Consider the following 25,267-nt stretch of genomic DNA (forward strand, 5'->3'; position numbering starts at 1 on the left):
AGTACAATTAGACACAACAAACAAATAAAACACTCACAGTACGTTTTTAGTTCTCCTTTAGCTGTTCGCTCTTAACCATAACAAAGGCACAGATCACCTAGCCACGCCCTTCTGCACCGTCAGTCATACCCCTCGGTTAGTGAGTGCAACCGTTTCTCCTCCAATCCGTGGTTGTCACATTGCTTCCCTTCTGGGGCGATGACTTGGTGTACCGTAGCTCCGGCCACCTCTAGATGCCTGACTTCCACCTTTCCCTGGAATAAACTGTCAGACCATGCAGTCCGGGGCACTCTGTTGTCTTTACACAGCACCCTCACAGGCTGGGAGGGAGATTTATACCCAAGATCCATTATTTCTCTGCTTTAGATCATTGTTGTGTTGGAACATCCAGTTGCGCTTTAAACCAAGTTTTGTAGCGGAGGGTTTCAGATAATTGGCCAATATCTTTTGGTATGCCATGGAATCCATTTTACCATGTATTGGAACTACATTTCCCATGCCATTAGAGGAAAAACAGCCCCACAGAAGGATATTACCACTTCCATGCTTGACAGTAGGTATGGTGTTCTTTTTTTTGTACGCCTAACCATTGTACGACTTTCTCCAAATGCACCGACAATTAGTGTGACCAAATAGCTCAATTTTTTTTCCATCACTGCACAAAACTTTTGACCAGAACTCATATCCAGCCGATTTGAAAAATTCATGTTATTGTCCTTGTGACGTTTTCCTAAGAGTAGCTTTTTCCTTGGCCTAAGACAATTGAGACCATCACCATGCAATACTCGACCTATGGTTGAAATGGAAACCCCAGTCCCACTTGCAGTCAATTTACTTTAAATATCTTTCATAGTCAATCACAGATTATTATTAACCTTCCTCACAATTCTTCTACTTGTTCTTGGTGAAATAACCTTCTTTCTTCCAGACTGAGGGAGTGTTGTAACAGTACGATGAATCTTGTTGTTCTTGATAATAGAAACAATAGTTGAAAGTGGGACACTCAAATCATTGGATATATTTACATTTCCCCTAAAAGTATTGATGCTGGTAGATTTTAGTGCCCTACCACAGGAAATGTCAGAAGCAAAAGGAAAGTCATGTTGTCTGTGATCAACTGATCAAAGCTTTTACAGCTGGGGTGGTCATGGCACTCCGCTCACAAAGTATTCTTTATCTCAGGTACCAGTTTTTTTGTTATAAAAGACCTGGGCATCTGTTGCTTTTATTTAACATCTACAGAAACCAACGATACTTGCAAGTTTAACAGACAAGTCATTTAACATCAAGTATCACCATGCAAGTGCTGTAACTTTGATATGTAGTAGACTTTGATATTGATGTGATTTAGCCATCTGAAATGCCTTTGTAGCTATCTGATGGCTTGTATCAGATCTTTTGGGTCACACAGAAATAAGGTCATATTAAGATTAGCTTAAACTGTTTAATAATTCTCATTTAAATGATGTGCAAGATACAAGCTAATTTTCATCCCACTCAAAATCAGGAGTATCTATAAAGGCCAAGTAAATATAAAACAATAAAAAGCATTAAAAAGCCTTACTGAGGCAATACAGTATTTGCAAATGTAATCAACTGTTTCCCTGTCTGTCTGCCCTGCTAACTGGGTCAAAGTGCGTTGACTAAAAATAGCAAGCAAATCAAACCAACACCTCATCTAAAAGATAAAGCACCTATGTTGGACGTTTTCTACTTGATGAAAAAGATGTACTGTAGTGAAAATGAATACAGATGCTGGTGTATGTGGCGATATACCCAATTTAGACAGTAAAAGGTTCACAAAGTAATTACAAGATCATTTAGTCACTGTGGAAATTCTCCATTTATAACAAAACACAGATTCTGCAGGCACACCAGTCAACTCAATATGAATGCTTCCATTTGTTGCCATACAAAACCGATATAAAACTACAAGCAAGCAAGCTAAGACTTAGGTTTGGCTTTGAATGTTTTGCCTTTTAAATACATTTATATTGTCCCGTGCAATAAGTAAGTTTAATTTATTTATATAGTGCCTTTCATAGAACAGTATCTCAAAGTGCTTTACAAGTCAATAAAAACAGATAAAATACAATAAAATGAATTAAAACAATTTAGAAAAACATGAACATGAAAAAGATACAGCTGCTGTAGCTTCGATATGAAGGGGTGAAATGGAGGAGTTAACTAATTTATCAATAGTGGAAAAGAGGACCCTGGGATTATCTCTATTTGAAAGAGTCAGGCTTCTCTCAAAGCGTTACTGTACTCTAGCCCATGCTGTTTCCAGATATCAGAATGAATATACAATGTTGTAGTCCTCCATCTGCATTCTAGTTACTGACCTTCCCTTTTCTTTCAGCGTAGATCAGCAATTACCCACGGTGAGGTTCATTTAGAATAAACTTTAGGAGTTCTAACTGGAGCCACTGTATCAAAAGTGTATCGAGTGAATCAACCTTTCAAGTGAAAGCGACGTAGCAGCAGTCAGCGGTGATAGCCTCAGTATATCAGAGACCCTGGATGCAGCTGATAAATTTAATTTTAATGTAATGCACTGCACTCTTAGTCTGTAAGGGCAACTTAATCTCAACAAGAACAGCCAAATTATCAGATATAGTAGGAGCTAATGTTGACAATTTTTGAACACCTAAGCCATGAGAAATTACTAAATGTAATGTACGGCCACGCTTGTGTAACATGCTGCGTGTAAATCAAGAGAATCTAAAAGCCTTAGGAATTCCAGATTCAAGATCAGATTCAACATCAACATGTACAATAAAATATCAAAGTGAAAGGACCCTACTGTGTTTAGCAGAAAGCGATGATAGGAAACTGGCAAATTCTGTCAGAAAAGATTAATTAAATTAAGATGGACAGTATATGACTATAATAAGAATAGGCAATTGCATATTTAACAATGAAGAATACCATTCATTATTTTCTTGTTTAATATTGTAATTTGTGTGATAAATAGTGGCAAGTCATCGACCGTCCATCCCAAGCTTCTATCACGGAAATGCTATCATCAGCACTGAGCCATGTTTCAGTTAAACACAAAATGTCATAGTTGTGATCATTAATAAAATTATTAATTAAAAAAAAAAAAAAAATTACTTGATAGAGATTAAGCATTAAAACAGAGATTAGTATTTGCGGCTGACAATGTTGGAGCATTAATATTTTGGAGATTATTAAGGGAAGCCCCTAAAGATCTGCATATAGGCATACAACGGGAGAATAACTTCTATTTTTTTAAGCAAATCAGTCTCAACTGTTTTTGTGTAGTCTGTGCCCAAACACAAAGCAAGGACTAATAAGCAGAAGTATAGATACCTTAATAAATAAAAACAGTGTTTTAAGATGTGCAGTACAGTTCCAGTATATATCAAAATGACTTTATACAATGTATTTATTCTGTTGTCTGTCCCCTGTTGGTTTGGGCTTTCAAACAGGTATTACGACATCACCTAACGATGTAAACAAGGTACAAATTGTCGGTAACTTGGATTTGTAAAGGGAACATAATACAGTATGCATCAGTAATTTCTTTGTCAATGGTGAACAGGTGTCATGGCTCAAACAAGCGGTACATTCTTCATCAGAAGACTGCAAGGTCAGTCTTGCTTTGCCAACCAGACCAATAAAACAGAACAAGCAAAGATGCAGCTGTTTTTGCAGGGCTAGAAATTGGAAATTCTCTAATTCTCTACTGCCAAGTGCATAAATGACTGCTGATTAGGAACAGGCACTGTTTAGCACTTGTCCAGGGAAAGCCTGGGGATCCTACAGCCCAGCCTCTCTCAGCAGATGCATTCTGCAGATGTATTCTACCAAGCTTGATCTGCTCAAATTAAAATGTTGTCAAATCTAATCTTCTATTTGCAAAACACATCCACCCATTACATGAATGTCAGCAAGCACCTGCACTTTAAGATGAAATGGCATGATTGCTGAAAAAGTTAACAAGGAACCAGTTACTCTTATTGTTCTTTATTATGTGACACTCTTACAATATTTAAAAGTACACACAATTAAACCAGTGAACTATTTACATCAGATCAAGGTATGACTTAAATATGTTTGTGGTACCATTTAGAACTATAAATGTGTCCCCATGTCAAAACACAAGTGAATTCACTCACTGAGTGATCTTGAGGTATACAGACATGCAAAGCCTACTGTACAAGATGGCTACCTGACAGTAATAAAAGGTCAAGGGCATACTAACAAATCCTCAAGGATGTAAATCATACCTATATTCTGTATTGTTTAAAGTCCATGAAACCAAAACTCCCAGAGCTAGTGATTCATTTCAAAACCCATAATGGAATGATTAAGACTTTAAATGGAAGGCTTAACATCTTGATAAAGTTCTAATGCTTTCAGAAAGGTTAATTCCATCTGGGGCCTCTGAACACTAGACCTTATAAATCTGGTCACTTATACAGTAAATGATCTATCAGCGGATGATAAGAGTTGGATTTCAGCTTTGACAGCTAGCTTATCTTCAATCTCAATTCAAGGATGACAGGAAGATATACTGATATACTTTATCAATGGTTAGGTCCAGAGTGAAGGTTAGCTTTTACCTTCATCTTCCTAACAGATTAGTATTCCAAAAATGACCAAAATACTTTACCAACATTAATCTACAAAAATTACAACTAATGAAAAACGTACAGGTATATGTTACTTTTAATTACAAGAAACAATAGTACTGTTTTTTATCTGTGCACCAGCTTCATTACCTACAGATAAAATTTAAGACCAATCCTATTACATTAGAAATAAATAATTTAACAATAACAACACTTTGTTGTTAAAGATTCTTGAGAAGGAGGCTGTAGAATAATGCTTAAAAAAAATCTGTCTGCAGTCTTCAAATTTGCTCATGATTGTGGAAAAATGGTACACAAAATCCACTGTATGCATCTTCTGATATTTTTTTGCAACCTGAAAAAGATTAGTTCATCACATTCATATGGTTAACTGTAGGTCTAACGACAGATTTAAAAAAAAAAAAAAAAAAAAAACACACACACACACACACAACACAATTAGATAAAATGACTTCAAAATGTTTCTACATACCACCAGATCAGGATCCTGCATCAGATTTAGGATGGCCTCATATAACAAGGGTCGTAATTCAGACTTGAATTTCACAGAAATCCATTGTCCAATCAGCCATATCACCCTGCGCCGGATAAGCTTGTAACTGCACATTGAAGAAGTAGAATAATAAAATGGATAAATAAATTGCAAACTGGGGGAGGGGCATTGGTTGTTTCACTCCACTCAGACCGCCAGCTTATTAAAAATCTTTGTATTACAATATGGAAACATTTGTATCACAGGGATAGTGGTACTAAGGATGCAACTTGTTTGGGCATTTATTGTCCATATTAACTCACATATTAATTATTATTCACATTGACTACTTGCTGTGATTGTGATGGAGAGATGACTGAGAAAGCTGCTTTAACTGGATCTTTAATTAAGACTATAAAGCAACTGATAGCAGTGGGATACAAAGTTACAGCACACAATGTTTCTACATTCATGTGTTAAACTGTCACACATAGCTGAAGTGTTGGATTACGGACACATTATTTAGTTTGCAGAGGAAAATCCATGCAACCATGTCCACTCCTGTCAAAGCTCCCATTTTTTGTTGTAGCTCCCACTAAATGGGACCCAAAGTAATTTAAGACATAAATCATATCAGTATTATCCCTGTGCTTGTCAGAGCTCCTTCCTAACTACTGATAAAAAACACAACGTATGATTCCCAGGGTAAGAGTGGTTCTAGTAAAAACAAGTGTGTCGTGAAGGTCAAATACTGTAGATATTGAGAGATTTTATATGTTGAGATATAGCTGGTGTCTGCATTCCTACACTGTACCACCTTAAGTCAGTGATTGTTTACAACAGACTAAAATTTTAAAAAAATTGTCAAGTTAATATATACTATAATATAAATCAATTATGAGAATTTCAGGAGGTGTTATATGACATCATAAACCACAAGAGCGATGGCGCAGAACTCTGAAATTAGTTTCTCAAAATGCACTTCAGCCCTTATGTTATTTTTTTTTTTATACTGCATAGATTTAAAAAATGATACATTATTTTGTTCAAGATATCTGTCAAAACTACACAGAATAGACGGTACCCAGAAATCTTTAAAAAGTCACCATGTACTGAGTCCACAAAAAAAAGCCAAGGCACGTAGCTCAAGGAAATTTTGCTCTATTAGGCAGCAGACCTGGGATAAATATTGTTGTATTTGATATTTTATTTGTAAACACCAACTATTTTAAATAGTTGAAATATTTAAATATATGCTTGAATAAATCAATTGTTTTAAATATTCAAATATTAATTGCACAAAGTCAAATATTATTTGAAAATATTTAAAGTTTTTGCAGAAAACAAATACTATTTAAAAACCACATGGTGGTTGAGGAGGATTTCTAATGAGGAAAATGCTAAACATGTTCAATTCAATAATTTCAAAACAGATCACTAAACCAGTGGTTAAAGATATTTCGTTGTTTTCAAATATTTACCCACTGAAATAAAATATTTAAATATTTCAATTAATTGATCAAATTAAATAAAATTGAAATAGAGCAGTTTCCAAAAGATAATTGAGTGTTTAACACGGACACGGCTTAACCTGCTTAGAATTCAGGATAATAATTAGGCTTCTGTATGTTACAGTTACTTATTAGTTTAAAATATTTCAATGCATTTCAACCACTTTACTCATATTTAAATATTTTCAAATAATAATTGCTTTCCACAAACAATATTTAAATATTTTCAAATAGTTACTTTCTGCACTCTATTTACTTATTTTCAAATAATAGTTCCTTTTCACAAACCATATTTATAACTACATTTATGTACAATCCCCAGCCTTACAGTTTGAAAACAGCCACTGGGTAAGCAATGCTGCTGACAGGAAACAGCAGCACAAGGAGAGAGTAGGCTTTGACAACAGCGGGCTGATGCAGCCCTGCCCACTACACAGACTGACGGGTTCACACTTACTGACGTCTTTTTTCATTACGCAGAATTTAACTTGCCAGGTGTGCATAAAGCTGGGCCACCAGTACTTCTTTTGGATTTCTGTGCCCTCCGATCTCAGTTAGATATGATTTTACCAGAGTCAAGTCAAATTTGGTTTCTTTAAAAGTGTTTTCATTTTTTTGTTGACTAAGTTTTTCGAGCATTGGTGTCGGCTAGGTGTTGAAAACGGGACAATGTGGTTGTTGCTAACCTTGATTGCCAGAGAAAGTCATATGGGTAAATGTGTGATATGACTAATGCCACAAATATAGCTACTATCCATGTAATATACATGATAAACTACATTGATTCCACATCACTGCCAAAGTTTAAAATCCAATCCAGTTAATAGAAACCTGGTCAGCAATATTTAAAATATTAAAACAGACTGACACCATTAGACAGCCTTGCAGAAGTAAAACAGGTAAATAATTCATAAGAGATATGCCAATGGTCTTATGAAATGCATAGATTTCCTTTCTTATTCTGAAAAGTATTTTACATAAATCTGATAACAGGGCCATCCAAAAATGTGACCAATACACACAAATAGTTAGTAAATTGTTTTTATGTGAAAGTTATTATGTTTGATTTCCATTACATGAGAGTAGAAGTTAAAACTTCATTCTGATTTGAACTCGGTTCTCGCCAAGATAAGCACCAACTAAGACGTACTGTAGCTTTACAGTAAACTAATGTGATCCATCTGCTGGGTAGTGCATTTCAAAAGTAAAGACTCAACCATGAGCACCAAGGCGCTTTCAAAAGAACTCCGGAACAAAGTTGTTGAAAGGCACAGATCAGGGGATGGGTATAAAAAAATATCAAAGGCCTTGAATATCCCTTGGAGCACGGTGAAGATGATTATTAAGAAGTGGAAAATGAACGACACCACCAAGACCCTGCCTAGATCAGGCCGTCCCTCCAAACTGGATGACCGAGCAAGAAGGAGACTCATCAAAGAGGTTACCAGGAGGCCAATGGCAACTTTGCAAGAGCTACAGGCTTTTATGACCAAGACCGGTCAAAGTGTGCATGTGACAACAATATCCGAAGCACTCCACAAATATGGCCTGGATGGTAGGATGGCAGGAAGGAAGCCATTACTCAAGAAAGCCCACCCTGAATCCTGTTTGAAGTATGAAAAAAAAAAGTAGCCATGTGGCAAAATGTTTTGTGGTCGGACGAAACTAAAATGGAACTTTCTGGCCTAAATGCAAAGAGCTATGTTTGGCGCAGGTCCAACACAGTGTATCACCCAAAGAACACCATCCCTACTGTGAAGCATGGTGGTGGCAGCATCATGTTATGGGGATGTTTCTTATCGGCAGGGACTGGGTCACTTGTCAGGATAGAAGAGAAAATGAATGGAGCAAAGTACAGAGAAGTCCTTGAGGATAACCTGCTGCCCTCTGCAAGAAAGCTGAAACTGGGACGAAAGTTCACCTTTCAGCATGACAACGACCCAAAGCACACAGCCAAAGCTACACTGGAGTGGCTAAGGAACAAAAAGGTAAACGTCCTTGAGTGGCCCAATCAGAGCCCCGACCTAAATCCAATCGAAAACTTGACAGAGCGTGAACAGTTTTGTAAAGGAGAATGGTCAAATATTGCCAACATAAATAATGCCTAAAAATCAACAGATCAAAAATTTTAATCGAGCGACAGCTCTAGCCTTGAGTATGGTGTGCAGATAAGTGGAAAAAAAATCATCATTTAAATGCAAGAAACTCTGAGGCACTGACACAACAAAATGTGAAAAAAGTTCAAGGGGGAGTGGACTTTCTATAGTCACTGTATGTAGGGCTACTGATTTTCCATGATCGCGGAATCATGGAATTAGGCACTGGGAACGGAATTGGCACTTTGAGAAGGGAATTCTGCTTTGCAATTGCACCTTTTATATCTTTTACACTGTTATTCTCCTATTAAAAAAATGGATTGTTTTGAAAACTACACTACCCAGAAGCCCATCGATGACGCTTGTATAAAACGTTTTTGTATGTTTATTTGGATTATTGGATAACGAGAAAACAGGTGGTTTTGTGGGCGTTACACTGATGGACTGTCTGTCTCTGCTACAGTACTGCCTGCGTAGAGTTGTTTAAAAAAGCAACTAGCTGTTTTGTGAGAGTTCTACTCTGTGGAATAATTTTGCAGTTTTATATACAGAAAATATACAGAAAAGTGAAAAAAAAACATCGTCAAACCCCCTCCCCCTCGATTAAAAAAACTTGATTGAATGTATTAATTTATTTAGTTATTAAATCGCAAATCCGTTACTCTGTCACCGGCACAACACAAGGAAACAACACGGTGGTTGAAGTGAAACCTTTAGTTTTATAACTTATTATTTCTAATTTATTATTAACTCCTTAATACTACATACTATTTTTTGTTTTTTGTACTCATGTTGCCATAACATGTCTCGCTCTACTCTAGCTACTGTAGTAAGAACAGAAAATGGTGAAAATTGTAGATTCAACAATGAGTGGAGCAATACTTATTTATTTATTGTGCAATGAATGTGGCAGTAGGAATACAATATGAAAAGGCATTCTGAAACCAAACCAGGATCTTTCAGAAATACGTATCCAGAGGGTAAAGTAGTAAGAAGTTCAAAAGTAGAAGTGCTGATCTCTTCTTAAGTCATACTATTAATAAGTCACATACCTTTTAAAATGTTTGAAATAGTACGCCATTAAATTCTCACACTTCTATTATTAAAGTACTATTCACATGGTAAAATGTGCAAGTCTGGTTCAATATATGAACATTAAGTTAAATGTGCAGAGAAAAATACTCTAGCCTGCCTACTCCTAACTTTTTTTTCAAATCTGGCCCCCTTAAATTAAAAAAAAAAAAAAAAAAAAAAAACTAGTTGAAGAGCCCTGCTCTAATTAAGGCAGCTCTGTCTGTCCAGGGTATACGAGAAACACATGCAAGCAGCTTTACAGCAAGTACAGAATAAAACAGTCTGCGTTGTTGAAGGTGAAAACTACAGACTACATATTATACCTGATCACTGGAAAAAATAAGACTGTATTACTAATTTTTTCAATGCAACATGCATCTTTTTCTCAAGATGCTGTGCCCCCTGGCCCCAACCTAGTAGATCAAATGTACAGTTTCACCAGGGTTAGAAACTAACAAAATTGTGGTACTAGTCCGAAGGATTAGCACCTTTTGAAACTTGCTATTCCTGATGTAAAGTTCCGGAGCCGGAATCAACAACAGCTTTTGGGGCACCTAAAATATTAGGCTAAAAATTTAATTTTTCTTAAATACGAATACATTAGTTAAGCAATCACCACTTAAATCTATATAGGTTTTAAATACTTTAATATTTTACACCGATTAAAGATCTACCTACCAAATAAGTTTTTATGTTCAAGCAATTGGACTTTTTCAAAATAAATATGCATAACTGAAAAAAGAAATGTGAGGAAATGGACGTGTTTATACTATTTTGATGTCTAAAAATTACATTTTATACCAAAAGTTCACAGTTAAACCATGGCGATGAATAAATTAATAGCGTAAGTAATCACACTGATAAAATTTAATGAAAAGCTGATGCATTTTTCAAAATAATGGAAACTTTGGCATGACAAGGGGAGATCAATAGAGGTTTCAGTTCTGAATAAGCTTTACAAATGAATGTTTGTACGACACTGAAACACCTAGTTAGAAAATGTACTTTACCTGTGCTTTAAGCCAGTTTTTATACGAGGACAAACAAGATATTTTGTAAGCAAACAGTCTGAGTAGGTAAAATGCTAAAGTATGACTTATGGGAATTACTCCATGCCAAAATAATTAAATAAATTAAAACATAAACAGTTTAGTTTGTTACCTATTATGACTGACATGAAGTTCAGCCAAAAGCTGGTTCTTGAACCACTGATCGAAGTCCACATTGTCAAACAGTTCATAAGCTGCCAGTCCCACTGCATTATAAACTGATGGGGAAAATTTACATTAACATAATTATTAAAAAATTAAATTAAAATGCATTACTTAAAATCTCCCTGCATGACTACACTTTGATTAGACTGTTGTGAGTTATAATTAATGAAAACTACAACGACAACAATAGTTGAGGGAAATACCAGATATACGCTTATTAATACTCTCAAGGTCATAAAATGGATTCTGGTGAAATCTGGTAGAGTAATTATAAAGCGTACATGATTTATCATGACAAGTGACCATAAAAACACTTTAAAAACCCTAAATGTACAAAACCAACAGATAACATGATTTGTGAAATTACAACTTTAAGAAACATAATATGCCTAAATAAATGCCTTAACTGACATCCACATACCAAAAAATACACAGAAATCTTGCACATACACACCAATTAAAAAAACATGTATGAAAACAAAATACAAGTAAACTGTACCAGCATCTTTAATCAGCAGATGAGCAGAATCCTCCACATTAGTTGGTCCTGGAATGGACAATAAAACAGAGTTCCATTTACAGTGTTATGCAAAAAGGCTTCATTTTAAGTGCCCAAAAATGTAATATTTCAGATACAGCCCTGAAATATGAAGTGGATTATTATCTTGCTTCTTTAAAAGTCACCATGCAGAAAGTCCCTATTTCTCTAATATCTTCCATTTATAAACTCAAAGCATCCAATTTGTATTTTTAAATGAAGTTGTAATTTTATTAAGGCATACACCAAAACCTCATTAGAGATCAAAGATGTAGTCCCTTGGTCAATTTGGAACATAAATTACACGTTGGAAGCAATAGAATCCGCATGGGAGGAGATGGGCAGAATCGGTTTATTCTACGCAATGACTGGTCTGTATCACTGATACAGCCTGAGATTAACAATACGACACTGATCAGGTTAGAGTCTTATTTGTACCCTTCGGAAGTACACATTTCAGTTTGCGGATATTTAGCGCCTGTTTTTATTTGGGAGGTATCAGAATTGGTCCCAAAGTGTATGCTTATTTATAAAAGGGTATAAAAAAACAAAACAATAGGAAGCAAAATAAAAACTTATAGTAGAATTGGGTCCAATTTCCCCTTCTCATTAATCCTGTACTCATACTCATCCCTCTACTCGAACACGTTTCCAAGAGTCAATGGCTTTGAATCAATGCAATTATAAACCTAATTGGTTGCGATAAGTTAATCAAAACACTTTCTATTAAAAAATGTAATCATCCAAATGTCAGTGACCAAGTTCTCTAAGAAAGCAAACCATAAGAATAAAAAAGGAAATTATTTGAGAGCTACTTTTTAACTGGAGTGGAATATAAGAACATTTGAGGGTATGTGCTTATCAGCTTTGTTTATTTCCCCGTTTGTTTACTTTTTTTATTTTGTAAAGCCAGATGAACAGATCCATACAAAAAAGTGTGCTTTTACATTCCTGTTTTCAAACATCAGCGCAATAGACATCCATTAAATACAAATTTAAAAAAAACAAATACCACCTACCATGCAAATTTTGAACCATCTCTAAAAGAACAGGAGTCAGCGTCTGACTATAATTGTGGAAAATGTCCAAAAACAGAACTTCTGTACTAGGCTGTTAAAAAAAAAAAAAGAAAAGAAAAAAAGACAAAAATAATTGTAAATATACATTTTGTAATAAGAGTAGTTATTTTTGGGAACTGGTATTCCAGGGAAAGGATTCCAGCAAAACTTAACTGGCATGTAGATTTTTAGATTTTTTACCTACATGCTGTGCCATACCTATTGTTTGCCGTGTTATGAATCACTACCTGTCCTGCCAAATTTTATCAACACACCTTCAGTTAAAAGGTAATCTCTTTAGCCTTTTGGAGACAGTGTTACCACGAGCAAAAATAGGTGACAGTATCAGTACCACCCAGCTGTGAACTAGCTACAAACCATATATTTTTTTTCTCTTAACTTACCCTGAGACTATACTTCCAGGAGTCCCCACCTGTCTCTTCAACAGCTAAAGAAGAAAACAGAATTTCAGGTGATAGTCAATTTTATTATCTAAACAAACCAATTTTACACACACCACCTGGTACTAGAAATGAAAAATCATAATGGAGCATCTACTGTACTGTGCAGTAAGGTGCCCTTTATTTAGCATGCAGAAACGTTTTCTTAATTTGTGCAATTCAAAAAGCAAGTCCATTTGTTAATAGACTTTTGTTAATAGTTTCAGGACAATGAATCACAAAATGCAATGTAGCAGAGCTATGACAGGTTAAAGGTTATGTTTACCTTTTGCAATGCTGACGCATTGTCATCTACTACACATGCTTACAGAAAACTTCACACCATATTTCTGTAACTGTGTGGATCTCCTGTCTTACTTATTGCAGCGTTGCCACAGCACCAGCTACTGACTGGAATGTACTTTGCGGCTGTATCTCTAACATTGAAAATTACACTTTACAACTCTTTTCTTGACTTTCCCTACAAAGCCATAAAAAAGTAAACATCTAGAAGGAGAAGGACAACAAAAACAGAATATATAATGAACTGCAATATCCATTTACTACACCAGTGAAACAAACTCTTTTAGGGATACTGCACTGCTATACAAGGCATTTCATAACTACTTCTCCCCCAATAAAAGACACCTTGTCCTCAGAAAAGCACAATGAAAGACCAATAAAACAACCTTTTGGATTACCGATCGTCTTATATTAAGCCACATTCTTCTTCACTAATTCATGACTAACTGCAATGCTTTTCTGAAACTGATTTTGTCTCTCAAAAGGGACCTTCTGTTAACCCTTATTGTATGGACATAAATTTGCCGAGACCTTTTAAGCAAGCATTCCACACAATAGAGCATGTTTAATTAAGGTTTTACTAAACACAGGCATTTGCATAGTTAATACTTCACTTATTCAAAAGACATTAGCCAAATTGATTTACCTATTTGTTTTAGGTAAAAAAAAAAAAAAAAAATTAAAAAAATTAAAAAAAATTCTAAGGTGTAACTGTGAAGGAAACTACAATTAAAGTAAGACAGTTAGGACTCAATGCGATCAAACAAGGACAAGTTGGTAAAGAAGTCTGGAAATCACGACGAAGAATCGCAGCTCCACCACTAAACAGGCAATGCTTAAGAAGCTGCTCACAGCAGGTGGCATTTAATTTCGCTTGGTCTTTAAACCAGTTTATAAAAAAAATTCAGGAGGATTCAACAGATTTTTGAAAAATGTCCATCTGCTCTGAGGCCTGTCTTTGAATGCTGTAGCTCATGGTATAAAGACAGATACTGTATTTGTGTCTCAACTGTTTGGGGCCTTGGTGCAAGATTGGTTCTAATGCTCACAGTATAGCTCCCTACGGGGAGAAGCAAACATCATAATCCCACTTGCAAAGTCTGTGCTTCGGCTCAATGCACAAAAGCATTATGCCTCGATGCATAACCCTTCTGCACTCTCACGATACCAGCTAAAGTTGTTGGATCTTGGGTCACATAGATATTGAGCTTTCAAAAGGGGTCCCCAGATACTACCAGCTACGATTGAATCATTTGGTGTGATGCCCACTTTAAACCAACAGAGCCAGACAAGTCTTACTTCTAGTTGAACACATCCTGTAACAAGTCTGATCAATTCAGATGACATTACTAGGGGCTTGATTGCTGAGACTGCTGGCACCTGTACATTTTGCTTCAATTATGTAAATGTTTACCAAAACTTTCAGGGTCCTCATCCCACATTGTGAGCTCCTCTTCTGTTAACAAGAAGAAGTGAGACACCAGTCTTCTACAAATCTCAGTCAGCGTTGGGTAGGTGAAGAATGCTGTTTTTATCTTGTAAGCTTCAAGAGTTTCTGGCTTGCTATCTGAAAAAAGGTACACCATTTTAATGAAGAGAAAGATAACTTAACAAAAAAAAACACAAAATTATAAAATAAAAAGCACTGTTGATGGAATCATACCCACATAAATCACAGCTTACCCAACTGTGTAACAATTTATTTCAAATTCAGAAGATGTAGAATTATCTAAATTATTAAAAAAAAAAAAAAAGACTAACATACTACAGTGCAGACCAATTTCTTTTTAGTGTTGTTTTCTTTTCATAACCAGGCCATTTATTAATAATTAAAACAGCTGTGATATTTAGATCAGCTTCCATTTAGATAGTGACTATAATCAAAATTAAAAGGCAGACATTTATTTATTATTTAGAATATAGTCTAAAATTGTACCAAATATGAAGCTACTGTACTCTAAACCAATCTGAAAAAACAATTTCAAATCCAATTTCAATATCACTTGTGCAGGTAGTGCGGATTTCCTTAACCGCATTCAATATCTCCGAAAGAGAGAGAGAGTTCGTAGGCGATCAGACATAAGCCAGTCTTTGGCTTTATTATGGATGTTTTCAGGTCCACATCAATATCAGTACTGTCGGTTACTTATGCCCTCTAGCGGCAAGATGAATTTCGTATGAGTAAACCATTGGAAGCATTTATATATGTGCCAAAAATGTTTGAGATTTTTTTTGATACGTGAAAAAAAATCGCAAAATAAAAGGCTCGCAAATATTTCTGGATTTACAGTACTGTCACAAAAAACTGTTTAACACTTAAGAGTTGCAGGAAAATTTATATATTGTAAAGCTTCAATGCTGTACTCTTTTGATGTAGCAATTTTCTTTCTGCATGCACCAATATTGTTAAGGCAATATAACAATTATTCAAAGAAGAACAGCTTAGTACAACGCTATGTAAAATGTCTTTTTTCACCAACACACCAATTTCTGGAGTCAATTTTCTTTCAAAATGACAGCAGGAAGTACTAATGCAAGAAATAAACACTGTATTTAAAGCAAAGACATTATTTTGGCAGCATCACCACTTGTGTACCAAGTCAAGAAATTGCTTTCCAATGTACCAATTAACTGTAGATGCATCCTGATAAGCTGTCTTTAAAACAAAGCCTGAGAAAAACAAGAATGTGTCAGCCAGAGGGGGTAAATCGAAGCAATGCAATGCATGGTTCTGCCTTAAAAGGTACCTTCAATATTCTTTGCAGGCTTGTAGGCATCATTTTTCACAATCATCTTGATCAGGTTCAAGCACTGGACTATGAACCGCTCGAATGTAATTCCGTCACCAGCCTCCGTGAAAACATAGCTGACAGCAAACTCCAGAGAACGTTGAATCAGGGGTATGAAAGGGTATGGGTGATACTCCAAAAAGTCTAAAAGCTGCATTTCAGAAAAAAAGAAACAAGAGATTATATGGTAACCTCCACCTCTGTACTATATGTACAGGATGATTATAAAGTAAATTTACCACATCAATGATATAGTCCGCTGAAGTGGTAAACTTACTTCCTAAATCATCTTGTACATTAAGTTGCCTATAAAAGCAACATCACCTGAATAAAACAGAAATCTACTGAGCCATCTAGGAGCAAAACAAGGAACCCATACCAGATGATGATAGGTGGTCAACAAGGTTGCCAAACAGACTGTTATAACTACTAGCATATAAATATGCTTAAATACACACATGCATTTACAAATGTACAGCAGACATTACATTTTACATGAAAAGTAGGATCCATTTTTTTTAAAAAGAACAATATTGTAAAAATGTACAAAATCCATTCATTCTCAGTGTGTATATATATGCCGTTTTGCAAACTTTAAGAGATTGTCCTTGTGACGTTTTCCTAGGAGTGGCTTCTTCCTTGGCCTGCGACCACTGAGACCTTCATCATGCAATACTCGACCTATGGTTGAAATGGAAACCCCAGTCCCACTTGCAGTCAATTTACTTTAAATATCTTTCATAGTCAAACATGGATTGTTATTGACCTTCCTCACAATTCTTCTACTTTCTTGGTGAAAGAAACTTCTCGCTTCCAGACTGAGGGAGGGTTGTAACAGTACCATGAATCTTGTAATTCTTGATAACAGAAACAATAGTTGAAATTGGGATACCCAAATGCTTGGACATATTTACATTTCCCCCAAAAGTATTGATGCAGGTAGATTTTAGTGCCCTGCCACAGGAAATGTCAGAAGCAATAGGAAAGTCATGTTGTCTGTGATCAACTGATCAAAGATTTTAGAGCTGGGATGAGTCATGGCACTCAGCTCACAAAGCATTCTCTCTCAGGTACTAGTTTTTTTATTATAAAAGACCTGGGCATCTGTTGCCTTTATTTAACATCTACAGAAACCAATAGTTTAAATGGGGATACTCAAATGCTTGTAAATCTTGTATCCTTCTTCAGCTTTATGACAACAAATAATTCCCCCCCCCCCCCCCCCCCCCCAAGGTATTCAGATAGCGCTTTACTTTTTCCCATATTGACTTGTTGGTAAAGACAGCAATCATCCTATGCCTAACCCTTTTATATTCTCCAAGAATGTTCACAAACAATGCAGCATTTTCTAGACTTTTCTAGAATTAAGTTCTGCGTTACCATATTGAAATTTCTAGCACCTTGTAGACAAGACAATTCTATCATAACATCAAAGGGTATGAATACTTTTATTTTTTTGCAAAAAAAATTGCCGAAATAAATAATTCCTCATCCACAAAAGCAAAACCTGTGCTAGAACAGACTTTTCCTAAAATTGACTTATTACTAAAAATTATATATTTCCATTTGGGTATGTACACTTCTGACGACAACTCACTGTAGGCTATGAAACAACAAATCCAATGTGATCTTTTGAACAGCTTCTACTGATTATTTTAATCTACCATTAAGCTGCCTTAAAATACCCCAGAAGGAAACATTTATAATCTAAACATGATAACGGTAAAATGATGACCGCAAAATCCAGTTTAAAACTGGGAAAGGATTAATCCATCATATTTTCTAATCCTACCATGGAGCTCAGTGTGTTTATTATGTCTAGGGCTCACTGCAGAGCACATTAAACCCTGACAAACAGTAAAGTTGCCTCAGCATAGCAACAGTGAGATATTACTTTCAAAAGCACATTCTTTGTCCACCACACCACCAGTCCAACAGAAGAAAAGGATTCATTTTCATTTCATCACATTTACTTCAGGTCAAAATGCACCAGAAACCATAAATCACTGTTATTTGTAATTTTGAAGTGCTGCTGTATTACAATACTGCCTATTTTAAATCGCTCAATATAATCCTAAAAAAAAAACCATAAGGCGTGACTAGTAACTAAATCAAACACGAATCATGGACAGATGGAGAAATTGTGCACTGCTACAGGAAGTCTAATGCGGTTATGTTTTACACCCAGTTCTCTTGCTAAGATAAGCAGAGAAATGCTTTATTACAAGTATGATAAGCATTTGCTCTACTGCATTATTTGTTTATTTTGTTGGTCACTTACAACTTTTGTATAAAGTAAAATGGTCTTCTCTAGCTTTTCTCTGCAGTTGCTGTCTGGGCCAACTTGTCTGCCTATAGGAAAGAAAAAAAAGGTTAATGTTATAAACTACATTCTTTCAGCACCAAAGCCTGGTTGAAAACAGAGAATATAATTGAGCAATCAGGCACGAGAGAGCATGGACTGTGTTGGATATTGTCACTTCTTGGTGTGTTGTTAGCCAGCAAGGAGAAATCTATAGATTCTAAACATTTATTAACATTTTGAGGTATAACCTTCCACAACAGAAAATGGTCCTTATGAACTTAAAATAATATTGAAGTAAAAAAAAAAAGTTTTTTTTTTTTTATCAAAGTCTTTATCAAATAAAAATTAACTATAAAAACCTTGCTTAGATGTGTTTCAGTATATTTGTATATTTAATTTTCAGAAAACCAGTCATTTAAGCATTTAACAGCCAACTTTGTTTGTTTTACGTATTAATTTCATTGAGGTTTTTTCTAACACGTCAATGGTACATTTCTGTACCTGTAAAGAGAGTGATTGCCCGGTAGTAAAGGAGAAGAGAGACAGTGAAGAAAGGCGAGATTTGAACGGTTAAGACATTGCGTGTAGGACTGTATATACTGTCGAAAAATGTAAAAATATCCAGTTATAAAATTAATGAAGTGTCAGTTTCACAAAACAACAGCTGATATCAATTAAAAAGGGGGGAATCAAACTGAATATCAGACAACAAAGCTACAGAAAATGACTGGTATGTACTAAAAATAACATACCAGAACAGAGTCTTGTTTAAAATAGCAAACTGATTCGTAGTGCAAATTAATAAAAACTGGAACATATGAAAACACCTTGATGTCTTCAGTATCTTCCATGAGAGCAGGTATTTTGACAGGTGTTTTCTTTGATTTTGCATGGCTCCGTGGTTAAGCACAGATGCAGTGATATACCTTTGTTCCTAAGTAGTTGCTAATCATGACATTGTACTGGATATTGTAATGGCTTGGAACACTGAAGGACCAAATCAGCATGCAGCATTCTAACACTCCATTTTATAAATCGGTTATTAAAATAAATAAATAAATAAATAAAGTTTGCAAATTCATTGGTCCCTATATAAAAAAAAACAAAGCATCCCCAGGGGAACGGCACATTGATTGGCTTTAACTCAAGGCACCAATCAAAAGGCATCAATCAATAATGAGGCACCAATCGAAAGATTTTTTTTGCCTATGGATGTTTCATCAAAACAGGACCTTCTGATCCAAGGTCTTCAAGGACATCCTTATGCACCAAGATGATAAAATCAACATTTAAAATGGCAGTGGTGCAAGCAAAATCAAATTTTAGGTAACACAGTTTGTACTGGTCAAAATTTCTGAATATCATCATATGCAGTAGCAAAGACGACCCAGATTCGCCCTTTAAATGCTCTGATTTTAAATACCTTTCAATTGTGACAGCTAAATATTTACTTCTTTATTATAAAAATGATGCAGAACTTTAGGTTATTATCATAACCCTGTTTCCCTGAAATTGAAATGTAACCATTACCTCATGGGTATTTAACCTTAAATACCGTCTAACCTGAAAAGATATATCAAAGCTGTACACACTGCCTAGGATGCAGTCTCGCCCACTGCCGAGGGCATAAAAAGACTGCCGACACAAGCATCTCCATAATTTTTCCTCTAAGACTGCTGCAAACATGGATGCAGCAACTTTGAAGGGTAATGGTTACATTTCTATTTCAGGGAACCAGAATTACGATATTACCGAACGCTCCTTATCAGGTACGAAATGTAACCATTACTTCATGGGTAGAAATACCAAAGCTGTCGCAAGGCAATATTGCAGCCCAACTGGAATGCTACAAGGCTTGACCAAGGCCACCTTGTGCATTACCACCAGGAGACCCAGTACAAGCAGCTATGGCTCAAAATTGAGGGAGAAACTCACCTCTATGTCTATTTGTAAGGGTTGACCCTGAGGCCACCCTTAATACTCTAATTCCAAAAAACAAGGGTTTTGTGGATCTACAACTTGTCTGTAGAACCTAGTAAAGGTATGGATAGTGGCCCACACCACTGCATTGCAAATGTCATTCACAGATGCACCCTGGAATAAAACCCATACAATTGTGTGGCAAAGTGGTTTGTAGTGCTCCGGTGTATAGGTGAGTTGAGGTGCTCCAACAAAGGACAAACACAAAGTCTACCGGTCAGGTTTCTTTTAATGCCCTTTTAAAACCGGGTTTCAAATAATAAAGCTGGCTCTACCCAGCAATGGGTATTGCCAGTGAAAACTGGACCCAAAATAATAAAGCTGGTTCTACCCAGCAATGGGTATTACCAGCTACAAAACAAAGGGGTTGCAGTCCCGAAATAATAAACACAAAAACACGTCTCCAAACTGGGTGCTCTGGTGCAGGTGCGGTGCTCTGAGTACTGGTGCTCGTGCGCGTTCAGGTCCGGGCTTCTTGCTGCAGCTCCAGCTTCGTATCAGCCGTCTGGCAAAACAAACACAATACTCCTCAATGAACCCACATTTCATTCAAGATTCCGTCCTTGTCTCCTCCCATTAACCACAACAAAGGAGCCGATTACGGCGTCGCGTCCCCCTAAAGTACCCTAAGCCCCGCCCCCTCCGATAGCTAGTTCAATCACGTCTCCTCCACTTCATGACTGAAACTTCGCTCACCGTACTAGGGCGATGACTCCAGGTACCGTAACGCCGCCCTCTTCCTGAATGGCCGGCTCCCGACTGTCCCCAGGATGAACTGCCCAACCATTCAGTAGGAAGCCCGCAGCTCCTGTTGTACAGTGCCCTCACTGGTCGAGAGGGAGATTTTTGATTCGGATTCACTCGCTCTCCGTCACAAATTGCCAAACCCCTGTTTCTGGAGGGGGCAAGTTGGCCAACTCATAGGCAGTTCTGCGTGAGTCTGCTCTCTATTTGAACAGCCTCAAGCTGATATAGCTGCCCAATAGACCATTAATGTAGTGGGGGATTTCCCCTCATCAAACAGGTCCTGCAAAATTGCAATCAATAGCCCCATTCGACAGACCCAGACGGCTCAATGCCGCCGTTCAGGTCCCAGACCCCGAACTACAGGCTTGATGGGTCAGAAGGCATAGGGTCTCCTGTGCCTGACTGAGCAGATCACGGCGCTTGGGCAGACTCCATGGCTGGCCGCTTAGGAGCTGTGGTGTGCCAATTCATCTACTGCCAGCGGGTCCCCATCTCCTATTATGGAGAGCCAGCAGGGACAGTGGGTTGATTCTTACGAGGCAAGAGAGCTATCTCTGATCCCCCGAACCTCTCCCAAATGAGGCTACCACCTCGGGGTTCGCCTCCACTCTGAGGCACTGTGACCCTCCTTGAGAACAGGTCAGCTGCCCAGGTTCTTGTGTACCCAGAGCAAAGCGTACAGGCCATGCGATGGAGACTGAGTGACCTGAGGCCACTGTTGTGGTTGACGGAAGCCACCACTGTTGCGTTGTCTACACGGACAAGCATAAACCGCCTGCTGTTCCAAACCATTATGTGCAGTGCCATTCTACACAGTGCCCCAGCCAAGGCTGGAAGCATTCATGGTGACAGCCTCCCTTTTTGGTGACATTGCCCAAAGCTATGCCAAGGCGCAGATGGGCAGGCTGTTTGCACCAAAACCTTAGACTAGTGGTGGCCAATACACCAAACACTCTGATCCATTTTGGTGGACCAAAACCAGAATGCTATGACTTACAATTATTAGCAGGATTTAATGTAATAGTGTCCAAAACAAAAGATATTTTCACATTTGAACCACGGGCTCCCAGTTAAAAATGCAGTCTTGCCTGCATCCTAACAAGACATGGATTTTTTTTTTTATTTTAGCATTGTCAAACTTTTAGCCACTGTTGGTTGAACTTGTACATTCTTTTGCAACTTACAACTGTGAACATGCTGCAACACAGCCCTTCTCAAAGTTTTGCTCATTTCATGTAAAGCAGCCGACATATCAGGATTTTGTTCATCGTGGTTTTCTTTGGAAACCTCTCCAATCACATGAAAATAATTTGTTATTTTCCACATCTTGGTTTGACACGTTTACAAACGGTCTGGAAATGAGTAGCCATCTCACTGATAAAACTGTGAAATTGGCAGGTATTGCATTTGCAGTTTTTAATGTGCAATTAACAGACATGAGATGTAAACACTGGTCAGTAGCAGGTCGGAATCAGACAAAACAGAGCAAACTGGTCCCCACCAGGCATGCATGCATGCCTGTAGGAAACTGCTGTCCAGCTTATCTATTCCTGGGTGTGTGGCTCTCCCTTGGCACAAAGCCATGGGGTGAGGACGCAACCACTTCTTCAAAAGACAGGATGATGGGGAAGAGCACTGTACAGGTGAGAGACTTGGAGCGCTCTGTAGAGCTGCAAGAGAAACGTTCTCCAAAGTACACTTGGAGAATGCACACAAAACCCACAGAAAATGCAGTTTACCAGTGCCTCCTTTGCATGCTGCTGCCTCAGGTAGGAAGAACATCTGCTTGTCCACAGGCACACTGTCCTTGCATACGTCACAGAGATAAAACCCAGTCATTATCCAACAGCAAGCTCCTATACAGAGTACCAGGCATAATGATGAACAATGCAAGGTACACTGAGCACGGTACACACAGTATGGTGCACGGAGCACGGTACAGTGCAAACTGTACAATGCAGAGCACAGTACACTACCGTTGCAGTAACTTTGTTCACTAAGAACGGTGGTACATCGAAGAAGCAATATACAGGGATGTCCATCTGTGCAGCTTCTGGCTTAACCAAATACAGCCCTAGACTGGAGGAAGCCCGCTGTTAGAGCCCTGACAACCACTGTAATGGCACTGCAAGCAGAAACCAGAACAGCAACAAAACACTACGGAAAGGACTGTGAACTGACAGACCCGAAGAAGAGCAGAGCCCAGTGACTGCTAATGAATCGGCAAGGTAACCTTGTTCATTGTACTAAGTAGCGGCGGGAATGGGAGCAGGTCTAGGACCTACAGATGCCATGGGAGCAATTACAGGGGTGCCCATCTATAATGCTGTTGGTTAACCAACAGACCAAAAACTGAGGAAAACCTATTGCTAGAGCCCCAACAGTCTTGTGCAAGCAGATCTTAAATTAGTATTTCTGTGGAAAAAAAATAGAAAATACACAGAGAAAACATTCTTCCCTCACACAATACAGTAACCAAACAATTACCATTATTTTAATATAGTTTTTATAACAAAAAACTATTTTTTTTTAATTTAAGCTTCAACCGACACTAGCAGCTTAAGAGTGCGCACAAGTAGCCCATGTTCAATCACGAGGAAAGGTGCAGCAGAGCTGCCAGCTTCATGCGGGGCACAAGTCCGCTGAGGGACTTAGATGAAAACCACGGCTGACTGCACAATAAGTGAAAGAAAAATTACTTTAAAACACGGAAAATAATCGCAATCAGTGTAATACACAAGCGATAAAGTCAGATATAAGTGTGTCACTTATCTGTCCGTAGACTGCGCTCCTTGCCTCAGGTTGGTGAAAGGAAAAATCATGACGATGCCTGTGTCAGCAGTCTTTTTTATGCCCTCGGCAGCACGCATGTGGGGGCGACTGCATCACAGGCACTGCGTGCAGCTTTGATATAGCTATTCAGGTTAGATGGTATTTAAGGTTAAATACCCATGAGGTATTGGTTACATTTTGTACCTGATAGGGGAATTATTTTATACTTACAGCACTCCAAGAACTGCTTTAATCTCTCAAATACTGTACTGAGGAACCCCTAAAAGAAAGCAGAGAAACATTGGTAGGTATTCATTAAATATTTTATTTTTTAAACATCTGAATAGATCTTCTTGTAAGGTCTGTGATGCATTTTTTTTTTTTTACTGGAAAATGCTTGAAAATTAGTTTTGGAAAAATCACTTCTGTACCAAATATGAAACAATAACGCTATGTGTTTAATCTTAATACAGCAGAAACTGTAACCAGATTACCACAACAAGGCAGCCATATTAGGTCAAGGTCAAAGTAGTTTCCTTTGACTCAAAATCATAAGCACTACCTTGGTCCAGTGCAGTAAAGAAAATTCTTAATAAAACAGGCCATCTTTCGTCTCCTGAAAAATAACTTAAAAATCTGCAAATTAGTTTTAATTCACCCAAAGAAGAGAGTTATATCCCCTTTAATATTTCATAAACGGCCTTGGGAGGAACATGAAGTGATTTCCCAGTGAAGTGATGTGAAGGCAGCAACTGCACTCAAGGTCACAGTCCAAAAATGAAGTGCTTGAGACAAACTTGTGCATTACATCTGCCATCACAAGAATATTCAAGCACAAACCTAGGTCTGAGTATCATAGCTGTATTAAGTAATAGAAGCAAAATTATACTGAAATAAATAAAATAAACACAAGCAAAGCATTTCCAGTGACAACGATTAAGGTGGCTGTCATTTGCATTTAATATTTTAAAAGGGTGTAGTGTTTCTTATCTGGAAATAGTCCTATGAAGACAAATATGGCAGCTATATTAGGTCAGAGACACTCTATAACATGATCATACACACCATAGAGTAGATTATCTGATGGTTTTCTAGTAGTGTTCAATATTCAAGCACTAAAATAAGACACATCTATTGAGTTTTTATGGGCTTCCTTGCACTAAAAATATGGTACACCATGTATATTGTATTCAATATCAAGTTTATCCAGTTCCTTGCTTATTCACGTTTGGCTTTGTAAATATCCACCAGACTGTCCATTTAAAATTAATTTCATACCGACATAAATGAATAAAAATGGACAACTACATTAAATGCTGATATATACTGTATATCAACTTTGATTT

The 25,267-nt window shown here is 37.2% G+C and overlaps 1 protein-coding gene across 1 annotated transcript in view; it reads right to left on the reverse strand.

The window, feature by feature from the left end:
- The window catches only part of LOC121300752 (importin-11-like), a 183,471-nt gene that overhangs the window by 124,401 nt on the left and 33,803 nt on the right, over window positions 1-25,267 (reverse strand). Inside the window, exons 8-16 of the mRNA XM_041229541.1 lie at window positions 24,153-24,201; window positions 18,399-18,469; window positions 16,076-16,268; window positions 14,743-14,895; window positions 12,990-13,033; window positions 12,547-12,637; window positions 11,489-11,536; window positions 10,937-11,042; window positions 5,095-5,221 (exon numbers count right to left, since the gene is read on the reverse strand). Coding sequence (XP_041085475.1) covers window positions 5,095-5,221; window positions 10,937-11,042; window positions 11,489-11,536; window positions 12,547-12,637; window positions 12,990-13,033; window positions 14,743-14,895; window positions 16,076-16,268; window positions 18,399-18,469; window positions 24,153-24,201 — 882 coding nt within the window. The remainder of the gene's footprint in view (window positions 1-5,094; window positions 5,222-10,936; window positions 11,043-11,488; window positions 11,537-12,546; window positions 12,638-12,989; window positions 13,034-14,742; window positions 14,896-16,075; window positions 16,269-18,398; window positions 18,470-24,152; window positions 24,202-25,267) is intronic.

Source organism: Polyodon spathula, chromosome 2 (genome assembly GCF_017654505.1).
Source record: "Polyodon spathula isolate WHYD16114869_AA chromosome 2, ASM1765450v1, whole genome shotgun sequence".
NCBI classification, from domain to species: domain Eukaryota; kingdom Metazoa; phylum Chordata; class Actinopteri; order Acipenseriformes; family Polyodontidae; genus Polyodon; species Polyodon spathula.